Below are 12,021 nucleotides of genomic sequence, written 5' to 3' on the forward strand. Positions count from 1 at the left end.
GGTGAGGGGAAGGCTTGGGCACACGTTTGATTTCCCACATACATTAAAACAAAAAAATCTGGTGAAATTTACAGTTTCAGCCATTTTTAGGTGGACGATTCCGTGGTATCGAGTGCATTCGCGGTTTTGTGCATCACCACCAGTATGTCCACGCTGAAAACTTTTTCCTCACCCTAAATAGAAACTGTAACCATTAAACAGTTACTTAATGTATTCACTTCTTCTGGATACCTGTGCTATGCGCTCTGTCTCCTATGGATTTGCCTTCCCACGAATTTTTAATGTGTATAATTAGAGTTCATGGGGATTAAAAGTGAATGTATTTAGCTAATGAACACTCACTAAATACTAGCTATATATACTCTCCTGAGGTGGGGAATACCGTGGTTACTGGTCCTTGGAAATCGAGAGAAAGGCATCCTAGAAGTATTCCCAACTCTTGTTATTGAAAACTCTGGAAAGGGACATGTTCATATTTAGACTTTTTTAAAATAACTTGTTTAAGGGACCCTGGTAGGATTTTTGAGGACCGTGTTTGGAGGCCTTTAAGATATACATTTATGTCCTTTATTTCTTTTTTCTTTCAAAGCAGTTATCACAGGATGGAGTGCTGCTAGAATCGTGCTAGGTGAGAAGTTCTTAGTTACAGATTATAGCATCTGGGGTACATTTTCCAAATTTCCCATTTTCCACAGTCCATTTCCAAATAGTCATTTTGTGACTGATTCATTTGACAAACGAACATAAAACATGGCCTTCAGAAAGAATCTGAAGGTTTCAGAGATTAAAAAAAAGTCTTTGTTGGAAGAACCTCAGTCTGAGACTGTTTAAATAGACAATATTTTAGGCAGTTAGGAACACTTAGATTTACTCTGTAGGGCCATTGGAAAAGTTTGTATTTTGGGTGTTTTTGTGTGTGTGTGTTTTGCATCGGGAAGATTTTAAAGCAGAGCTTTTTAGAAAACAGTCCCCCTGCTCATAGGGAAGGGCCAATGGATATTTTTGTGTTAAAGTGAGTAAAAGGAGTTACCAGGCTTGGGGAGCTTGGAGGGACTCCCCTCCCCCAACCCTAAGCGGCTGGGGGCGACCAGGTGTTCCCCTAGGAGAATGAGGATGAAAGGTGATCATTGGAGAGAAGCAGGTGATCTTTGGAGAGGAGTGTTCAAAGACTAGGATTTTGACATATTTGATATATATTTGTAAAGAACTTCATGTTCCTTTCACTTTATAAAGAACTGAAACTGCTGGAGCACTGGGGGCCAGCTGGTGGGCAGTGAATTCCAGACTAGGGAGTTCAGATTTTTATCGAGAGGTTTTTTTGTGATTTTGTGAAAGTGCTCAGTCGTGTCCGACTCTGTGACCGCATACAGCCTGTGGAATTCTCTAGGCCAGAATACTGGAGTGGGGAGCCTTACCCTTCTCCAGGGGATCTTCCCAACCCAGGAATCGAACCCAGGTTTCCTGCATTGCAAGTGGATTCTTTACCAGCTGAGCCACTTTTGCGGGCTGGGAAATGAGTGAGACTGGATTCTTCTCACCTTGTCTCCACCAGGAGTGGAGTGTGTGTGCTGTAAGTTGAAAAGGCAGAGACTGCAAGCTTCATGAGGACCATGGAAAGCACAACCTGTTTTGCAATTCCTTTTCTCTCCCAGCTGTAAGCCGGCTGTTTCTTTTTATATTGATGAGAAATATATTCCATCTAAGTACAGTCAAGATTCAGAGAGTGTATTGGGGGTAAAAATGTTCATTTTAGAGGGACACATAGACTTAGTTTTTTTTTTTTTTTAATTTTATTGTTTAAAAATAGAGGTTACACCATACATTTAAAATCAGTGACTTAACCTACTCCACTTCCAGATTAACCTGTGGCCGAATCGGAAAGGTGAGAGATGGGCTATTTTAAAAATAAAAATTTGCATTTAGTATAAATTTCTGGGGATGCAGGGTTAGTGTTAACACTATTTTACAGTCAAGAAAAGGTTTGGTTTTTTTTTTTTAATCGAGAAAATTCAGATTAAAGAAATTGACCCTAAGAATCTGGGGGAGGCCATCTTGACTCCAAGGCTTTTGCTGTTTCCACAGCACCACCCTGGTAACCTCTCAGTAAACAGACATTTGAAGTGGGGTTTTTTTTTGGTTTTGTTTTGTTTTTTAATTTTAAACCAGATTCTTTGTGCTTTGTGGTGACTTGAGTGCTGTACTTTAAGAAGTGCTTGTATGCTTGGTAATAATCTTGAGACACATTTGATGGTGAGCTCAGGATTAGAATGGGGCTCTGTATTGTTGGAATGCATGCTGCTAGCTCTTTGCTTTTTTCATTTTATTCAAGGCCAGGCTGGGGGACTACTAGTCTGCAAAGATTAGGTTGCTTGTTTCATTTAGGATTTCTCAGATAGACTCTCCCATTACCTTGTTTTGCAGTCAGTGAGGTGAAATTTGAATTACTGTTTTGATAGTCTGTGATGAGTACAGTGGGGGCTTCCCTGGTGGCTCAGTGGTAAAGAATCTGCCTGCAATACAGGAGACAGGGAGGAGTTCGATCTCTGGGTCAAGAAGATCCCCTAGAGAAGGAAACAGCAACCCACTCCAGTATTGCCTGGGAAATCCCTTGGACAGAGGAGACTGGTGGGTTACAGTCCTTGGGGTCACAAAGAGTCAGACGCTACACCTAGTCAAACACTTGCGCTAAACAGCAAGTACAGTGTTTAGGTTTCCTTAGCCACGGCCCTAGTGGGCTTAAAGTCTAATCAGTATGTGCAGTGGTAGAATGCAAGGAGTGAATCATTCTACAGAAAGTTTTTGGTACAAAAATACATCACTGTCACAGTGTGCCAGCCTCTCCTTTAAACTTGTGATTGTGGATAGTAACTCCTTTCGCAGATGAAGGAACTGAGGCCTGGCAAAGAGCCGGTGACATTGGGGTTCAGACTAAGATGACCGTACCTCTTAGTCACCTGTGGTACTACCCTCTTAGATAATTGCACTGAACATTTACCAAGCTGCTTTTTGTTAGGCTGATTGTTGATTCTCACAGCACCCCTGTGAGCTGCATGAATACAGGTTATGCTGGTTTTGCTGGTAAAGAACCATAGAGGTAAAGAACTGAAGTCACGTGGGTAGTTCCGTGGTAGACCTGGAGCTAGAATAGTGCTCTCTACAAGTTAAATACATTAGTGGAGTTCAGGATTGAAAGGATTTTTGTGAAGAATCATTTTACATAAGGGATAGTTCTCAAGGGAATATGGAGGTTGAGGGGGGTCTTTTCCCTCAGGAGATGTGGTCAGGATTTCAAGATATTGGAGTTGCTGTTTCAGACTACACTCCTGATTGAAAAACTCCAGGAGTTAGGAGAGCGTTATACATGGGAATGCTGTGGAGGCATAAGAGAGAATAGGGATTTACTGTTTTACATAGTGAATGTAGCAGCTCTTTGTGGATTAGGCACTCAGTATTTTGTTTTTTTAGTTGTGATCTTTATGTAAAGTATAATTCCAGTACAATGGAGCAGTGACATGGTAAGTTATCAATCTTCAAAAAGTAGTCAATAAAACAGTTCCAAAGCTATTAATCATAATTAATCTTCCTTGACTGACTCAGAAGCTTCTTAAGGTATTTTGGGCTTATCTTTATCGATGTATTAGGAATTAGGTTAATAGAATGTCAGGAAAAGTTTTTAACATACTGGGTCTATTTTAAACTTCAGATAGATAATTGGGTGCCAGAATCAACTGGGGTGTTTATTGACAATTGGAAGCAAGATAGCAAGGAGACTATTGGTAAGGCATTTAGTAAGCTGTCTTAGGTAACTTCAGTTTCTTTGAAAGATTGCAAATTTGTTAACTTTATGTAGAAGTTACAAGTCAGGTTACCTTGGAGTAAGATTTGGAATTTGAGAAACCAGCAGAAACTTGAAAAAATGTGTAATTGGCACAACAAGCTGCACAGGTTAGAAGTGTGCAATTTGATACCATCACTGAATGAAAATAATAGTTATAACCTGTAAAAGTTTTTGCTGCCCCTTGGTAATCCTCTGAGTCCTCCTTTCCCCCACATCCAGGCAGCTGTTAGTTTGCTCTCCACATCAATATGTATCAGTGGTTCTCATTGGGAGATTTCTTTCCCTTCAGGGGACATTTGAAAGTGTCGTGGGGATTTTTTTTTTTTTCCTTCATCTTCAGATCTGAGGAATGGGGCTGCTTCTGGCCTCCCTTGGGGGAGAGATCAGGGATCCTGCAGCACATAGGGCAGGCTCGAACAACAAAAGAATTTTCTGGCCTAAAATGTTCATACTGTTGAGGCTGAGAGAATCTGCTGTAAATTAGTTTGCCGGATTACATTTTCTCACACAGTTTTACATGATGAAGTCATACTATATGTACGCTTCTTCTGTCTGGCTTCTTTGAGTGTAATTATTTTGAGGTTCATCCATGTTGTGTGTAATTCATTACTTATTGTTGTATAGTATTTCAGTATATGAATATCCTAGTTTGCTGATTCTTTCACCTGTTAGTGGGTAGTGGTTTAGTTGCTAAGTTGTGTCCAACTCTTGTGACCCCATAGACTGTACAACCTGCCAGGCTCGTCTGTCCATGGGATTTCCCAGACAAGAATACTGGAGTGGGTAGCAATTCCCTTTAGGGGATCTTGCCAACCCAGGGTTTGACCCGGGTCTCCTACTTTGCAGGCAGATTTTTTTTGTCTAGTGAGCCACCAGGGAAGCTTGATGTCTGCCTGTTAGTAGGTAGACATTTAGATTTCCAGTTTTGGGGAAACTGGAATAAATAATGTTGCTATGAGCATTCAGGTATAAGTTTTTGCATGGATATATTAATTTTCTTTTGGCTAAGTATCTAGTTGTGGATAACATATGGTAGGTGTGTTTTAACATTTTGAATTTATAATATCCTAAATTTGGGGTATTTAGGATAAAAGTTTTTCATTAGTGTAGCTAAATGATAACCTACCTGTAAAAATGTACTTCTAAAAGGTTTTTACAGTTGTGTTACATATATTTTAGGGCTAGAAGAATATTCCCCTAATTCTGTCTAGAAGATAAATGAAAAAATTGAACATTTTTTAAAAGTGGGATTTTGTTCAGTTATCATACCATCTGTACTAGAATATGTGTCATGTGGGGTTTTTTTGAGGATGGTTCTCTACTATTCTGTAAAGAATAGAGTTGATAGTGATTATTATATTTCTGAAAAGGTCAATTTTTTAAGAAACTGCAAGTGATGAGATAGTTCTTACCTGTTTCACTTAGGAGGAAACTTCTGAGAGAGAGGAAATGATTAGCTGGAGAAGCGTTTGGGTATAGTGGTGCTGTGGGCATACCTTGGGCGTAACCCACATGACCTGCCTTCTGGATGGCGAGCCCTGTGGTGTGGATTAACCCCAAACCAAATCCCCATCTTCTGTGGTTAGATTGGGCAGTTTATTCTTAGCAGTAATGCTGCAGGGCTGAATTTGGCCTAGACACTTTGTTACCTTTGTCTTGTAATGAGTTATTTATACGATTTGTAACTTATAACAGTCTGTTAAAACACAGGCTGAAACTGTAACTGTGTCATGGACCCTGTGTCAGAATAATGTTTTTTAATGTTGCTGAAAGAATATTTGGGCTTCAAAAGAAACCAATTCTGTTACGATGTATTCCTACCCATAGACCCTCTGTAGTTAGGCCCATGAAATGAAAATTGATCTCCGTTTTATTAATTGTAACACTTATCCTCATCTGCTGAGGGTAAGGTGCATGGACGCATGCTGTTTGACAGCCCTGGTGCTGGGCTTTCCTATGGAGTAGACAGGTGGACTGTGTGTGTGGTGTGCAGTCAGCCTAAGGAGAGTCTGTCATAAGCCTGGGTAGACAGAGTAAAGAATTCTTAGGAATCCAGGGATTGTGTGACCCTATCCCTTTCTGCCATCTGCCAGCCCCCATGAAGGAGGTCTGTTGATGGCATGTTGATACTGGTATTGATTAGATAGATCATGGAGGAAGTTGCTTTCCTTAACACTTGGCACACTTGTATTTGGCTATGAGGGACCAGTTTTTTAAAAAAAATAACTTGGGGACTAAAATAAGTTGCTAACTTTAATTTTTCCTGGTACACTGAAAGAAAGTCCTCCAGCTGCCATTCCCCACTGCAGGGAAGACATATCCTGGAATAAAGATCAACCCTTATTTTTAAAAAGGTGGTTTTGTAAATCATCAATACCATAGTCTTGATTTTTTGTTTTCTTTGCTTTTTTTGTCATGGATCACAAAGTCTTTGCTGGAATCTCTAGTTGTGGGAGTCCTCAATTCTCACTGGTAGAAAAGCAGAGGGCTTGGGAAGCAGACAGTGCTGGACTTGATGCACAAGAGGACCTCTGTGGCTGCTGGCTCCCCGGTAGTTCCTGGTCAGCTCTCACTGATGTCCACCTGTGGTCACGGGGGCTCAGGGAACAGTCTTGCTCAGCCGGCCCAGCCTTGCCCTGGCTGTGCACACACTCTGGCCAGTTCCTGGGCTTTGGCCCGGGCTTCCAGCCTGTCTGGTTCTGTCCTTTGGGAGCCTGCATTTCTTGTGAACCTTTTTTCCTGCTCACACTAAGCCACACCTGTAGGGTTTAGAAATGCTAATCCGTGGGAGCACCTCACACACAAAGGCAGAGAGTATTGCAGGAAAGTCTCCGCCAAAAAAATATCCACCCTTCTCTGCCAAAGACGGGATTGTTTGTCTGCTTTTTGCCTACCAGAGTTGCTTGACTTGAGTTTCCCTAGCCTCAAAGTAATGGAGTTGAGTAGAGAAAGGTTTCTTTCCCTTAAAAAAAAACTTGAAAAAAAACAAAACATGGTAAGATGTATGTAAATTCCGCCATCTTAAAATGATTACATGTACAATTTAATGGCATTAGGTACAGTGTTGTACCTACTCACTCACCATTTCCAGAACTTTTTTTTTTTTTTTTATCATCCCAAACAAACTCTGTAGCCACTAAACAGTAACTCACCATTCCCACCTATCCCCAGTCCTGGGTAACCTCTTCTTTTTTTCTCTATGCCTGACTTATTTCACTTAGCATAATGTTTTCAAAGTTCATCTCTTTTGCAACATGTATCAGCACTTCATTCCTTTTTATTTTTTAATGACTGAGTAATCTTCCATCCATTGCCTGGATCTGCCACATTTTGTTTTATTCCGTTCATCTTTTGGTGTATGCTTGGGTTGTTTTCACCTTTTGCTACTGTGAATAATACTGCCTAGGAGTGGAATTGCTCGGTCCTCTGGTAATTATGTTTTAACTTTTTGAGTAATTGCCAAACTGTTTTGTAGTAACTGCACCATTTTACATCCCCACTGAAAAAAATCACCACCCCCCCCCCAACAATGAAAGTTACTTTGTAGGGCTGAAGTTTGTTGGGCCTATGTGTACCACCTCTTTTGGGTTCCGTGAAATCTTATAAACCTTCCCTTCTGTTTTCCTGTTTCTGTCTTGGAATTAAAGCACCTCAGGTAGGGAGATGGCCTCTCCCCGCCCCCTATGTTAGAGCCCCACAGGAATGTGTGAAGGCCTAGGAAAGCACATTTGTCTTGGAAATGGTTTTTTTGATGGATGGATTTTCAGGAGTGTACTACTGCAGTTTTTAGCTCTATGGACCGCTTTAGTTTGAGTGACTCCAATCAATATTCTTGTGTTATATGTAACTTTGCCTGGGATAATCAGGCAAATTTGCCAGGATAATTTGCCTGGAAAATCAAATATTGTCTTTTGGGTTGTGCTAACTTGTGAATGTTTTTTTTCTCTTTTGAATTCAGTGAAGGAGAACGACCTGCTCAGAATGAGAAGAGGAAGGAGAAAAACATAAAAAGAGGAGGCAATCGCTTTGAGCCATATGCCAATCCAACTAAAAGATACAGAGCCTTCATTACAAACATACCTTTTGATGTGAAATGGCAGTCACTTAAAGACCTGGTTAAAGAAAAAGGTAATGGTACTGGTGGTTGAGTAGGGTCAGAAGGTTGGTGTGTCATCTTCTCTGTGGCTAATTCCTTGGTTATTTTTTGTCAGTGGAAGCTGTTCTGAATAGAGCATGTGTTCTCTCCAGGCTTGAGAGTTAAGCCCCCTCCCATCCACCCTACCTTTTTTCTTTTTTCTTTTCTTTTTTTTTTGTGGTCATGCACTTGTGTGTCAAATGGGGGCATTTGTATGATCCCTTGGCCTACGAATGATTTCACTGGCTTAGTATGGTTAACAGGGCTTCAATTAAGCTTGAGGGGAGCCTCTTTGTTAAGGAATTAAGGAAATTTTTTGAATTCTTCCTATTTGGGAGAAATTTTTTTCTTTTCCATTTTTCTTTTAAAATTCTGGCGGGAAGGTAGTAGTTTGTCTAAATTTTGCGGCTGTCTTCCTGGGGTCAAAATTTGGTGGCTGGAATGTGTGCTGCTCAGATTCTAAATTATAAAACCACAACCAGGGGAGGAAAACACAGACTCGATTGGCAGTTGGGTAGCTCAGAATAAAGCATTCGCTGTGTAATTTGGTGCCTTCAGGCACCCACCAGTCCCAACCCTGGTGTCCAGAGTCTGGTTGAGGGCAGAGGAAGCAACTGAAGCTCTGCTGCCACCAGGAGATCCTCAGCGGTTGGTTGCCCCCATGGTCCTCTGCTTCTACCTCCTGCACACCATGTGTGTCCTCCTCCTCGTTACACTCTTGTTCGGCTGCTTTTGTCGTCTTTTCCTGATTCTGGGCCCTGCTGGTGGCACACAGGGCTAAAGAGATTGCTCAGCCCTGGTTTAGATGAACTTGATAGAGAACCATTTGTCTAAAGGCCTGGAGGTCTCCCCTCACCCTTACCCACATGGGAAACCTAGAATCAAATAATTCTTAAACTGGAGTCTTTTTGAAGGGCTGAAAGGTACTGGTTTTTCTGGAGCATTCATAATGTAAAGAGATTTGGGCTTGATTTGTCAAATGATTAACATTTCAGTGACAGACAGATGCCACTTGGATAGGCCATTTTGGTATGTGTACTGGTGCTCCCAGCATTGGGTTTTGAAATTATGAATGGCCCACTGCCATCATGGTCCCATCATTTAATTCAACCACGACATGCCAGAAGCATTAGGCACCGTGAACCTCTCTGTACAGTCATGTAGGCTGCTCCCATGTAGTATTTCTCCAGGTAACATGGATGGAAAAACGTTCTGGTGTGAGGTTTGTTTTCCTGCCTTGATCAGCCAAATCATTCCTGCCAGTGCTCCTAGGGCACGAGTGAAGTTTCTTCTTTTTGTCTGAGGAGCGTGTCACGAGGCATCCCAGATGCAGTGTTCTTGGTTTTTGGGACTGCTGCTTCAATAAAGCTTAGAATTTCTGTACAGCACAGTTGGGTCTCATTCGAATTAGTTTTTGGAATAACCTCCAAATTTGTGTTCTCGCGATTTGGTTGAACCGCTGAATGGATACTTCCATTGATAATAAGGTATAGTAGTTCCAAGAACCAGGAATGTGGCTTTGAAAATGCAATTGTTAGAACTTTGTAAGAGATTGCAGGCCAAATTATTTTTCATTTTTAGGAGTGTGTGAACCAGTTTTGGGACATGATGGATAAAGTAGGTGACATTTTTACTGCTTTACCATTCAGTAATTCAGTTTTGGGAGCCTTAAAGCTGGTAGCAGCAGCAGCAGCAGCAGCCATGACGTTTCTGGATGTAGAAGCAGTTCACCTCAACTTCCTATTTTGCACTGTATTAAGTGTGGAGCCAGCCTGGTGATTTATTCGGATACTTCCAAACTGGTTCTCATATTCCCCTGGCATACTGCTATGAATGCCCTGGCTCAGCCCTTTCAGTGTATTTTTGGTGGTGTAATTTAGAATTACAGGTGTGCAGTAAATCAGTTATTTTTAATAAACATTAAAATGTTCTTGTTTCGCGCTCCCCTGTACAGGTTAAATTAATTACCTTTCTGTTTAATTAAGTTTTAGCAGTATTGGATTGTGGATAAAGGGATTCATATGAGAAAGGTAATCTTTTTATGGTAAATCTTATATTCAGTATGTGAAGTCAAAAGAAACTTACTGTTTATGTAAGTACAAATGTTCTTATTTTTGTTTTGAGGTTTTTAAAACTATTTTAATTCATGTCTTGGTATACCAAAAATATGTTTCAATGATTATTTGAAATCTGAAATATTTTCTTAAAATCTGTCACAATGTTTTAAGGTTTTAGAAGACTTGTGATTGCACAGGGGAGAAAAAGGTTGGGGATAGAGGCTCTTACAGTCTAAAGGTATTATTCTCAGGACAGTCTCTGAAGTGGGCAAACCACAATAGTGGGCTGTTATGATCCAACCACTCTATCAGTCTGTAGTTTAAGGTCTGTTCCTGATGAAATCAGGAAACTAGTGGGATGGCTAGAATTAGTTGTTCTCGGCTTAGAAATGTGAAAAATGCTCTGTCATTGCAGCACTACTTATAATAGCTGCATCTCAGAACTCAGGTAGTAGCTTTGAGATGGCAAGACAGGAGCTTTTTTCTAAGGATGATCACGCATCATGTACCCCTCCCTAATTCCTGCTCCTCGGACACCTGGTATATCTTCTCTGTTAGCTTTAAACAGCGCCTGTTAATAATGCATGTCTTATGTGAACAGGCCACTGGTGCCTTTTCCCCTGGATGGGATCACAAAGCTTGTTTGGTGGCAGTTTCGTGCAGTCAGCATTGCTGGTTTTAAAGAGAAGAGGTATTGAGAGCTTTGTTTTGTTCTGTGCCAGGCTGCTTCCGCTGCCCCCTCTCCCATCATATACCATTCAGGGAGGTGGATTAAACAGCCCACAGAACTGAACTCACCCTTTCTTGAGCTTCCCTGTTCCTGCTCTGCATGTCCCGAAGGCGCAGAGGTTTTTTGGTTGGCTCAAGAAGATCTACATTGTGTCTAAGGAGCAGAACTTTATGTTCAATTTAAGTAAAAGTCCCTACCCAGCCTGTTTAGCTCCTTCATGTTTTCCTTTGTCCCTGTGATCATGCTTATTTTTAATGGAGATATTATGTGGAACAGATGACTTCGTGAACACTGAAGAGTGGATTGAAACAAAAACTGAGAGCCAGTGTAAGAGGAAATTTGAATTGGAGACTGCCAGACGAGGTTTGAGAGTGACTGAACAGTCTCACAACTGCCTGGTTTTCATCACTTGACAAATGTTGGTAGACATGAACATCTCAAGAGTGTTTGACCGTAAGGTCTGGGTGAAAAATTAAGACTTCTGTGAGCAAAGGGTGATTGATTGATCTTGGGAATTGTAAGCTTGAAGAGTGTTATGCACCGTTTTAGAGAAGTCCTGTGTGCCTGAGGAAAGCTCATGGTTGAGCCTGGAGGTGGGGCGGCTGCACCCTGGCGGGACTGAGCCGGAGCGCAGTGTGAGGACGACAGAAGGCCAGCGGTGCAGCTTACTCCCAGTCAATCTCCAGGGTAGCAGCAGTCAGTTTAACTTGTGTAAGCAAGGATTTCTTAAGCACTTAATCCTTCTGTTTTTATTGAATGCGTCACTTTAAGTAAATTTCAAATTCCAGCTGACAGAAAACTTAGGCCCAGAGGGCAAGTATAGTCCAATAGTAAGTCTCTGTTGGCTCTCAGTGATAATCTACATTGTGAGTCTACAGAGCAGAACTTTATTTTCAATTTAAGTAAAAATCCCTACCAAGTCTCTCTGGCTCCTTTATGATTTCCTCTGTTGGATATTCCGCCTGCGTTTTGGAAAGGTCTGTTGCTGCTGCAGCATTCATATCTGTGGGTACTTGGATCGAACCTTAACAGTGCCGCCTGCCTGTCTTATTTGTTGGGTTTTGGTCAAGTTAGAGAGGCAGTGTTCTGCTGTGTGGAATTAGCGGCAAGAATGTGCTTAATCATTTTTTCTAACTTGTCCATGAATTGAGTATTCATTGTATCGAATAATTTTTTTTTGCCATGATTCAAGTTAGCTGTATATCAAAGAAACACGCTTTCCAAGTTAAAATATGCATTTTTTCCATGCACCCCTCCATTA

The 12,021-nt window shown here is 41.2% G+C and overlaps 1 protein-coding gene across 13 annotated transcripts in view; it reads left to right on the plus strand.

Annotated features, from left to right (window-relative positions):
- The window catches only part of HNRNPM (heterogeneous nuclear ribonucleoprotein M), a 45,487-nt gene that overhangs the window by 1,165 nt on the left and 32,301 nt on the right, over positions 1 to 12,021 (plus strand). For 12 of the 13 annotated variants that reach the window (XM_043911746.1, XM_043911751.1, XM_043911752.1 and 9 more), the window contains exon 2: positions 7,797 to 7,966. In XM_043911746.1, the coding sequence (XP_043767681.1) occupies positions 7,797 to 7,966 (170 nt within the window). Of the gene's footprint in view, positions 1 to 7,796; positions 7,967 to 12,021 lie in introns of those variants that run through there. The other variant, XM_043911753.1, reaches the window with a different exon arrangement.

The sequence above is a fragment of the Cervus elaphus genome, chromosome 9, assembly GCF_910594005.1.
Source record: "Cervus elaphus chromosome 9, mCerEla1.1, whole genome shotgun sequence".
Lineage (NCBI taxonomy): Eukaryota > Metazoa > Chordata > Mammalia > Artiodactyla > Cervidae > Cervus > Cervus elaphus.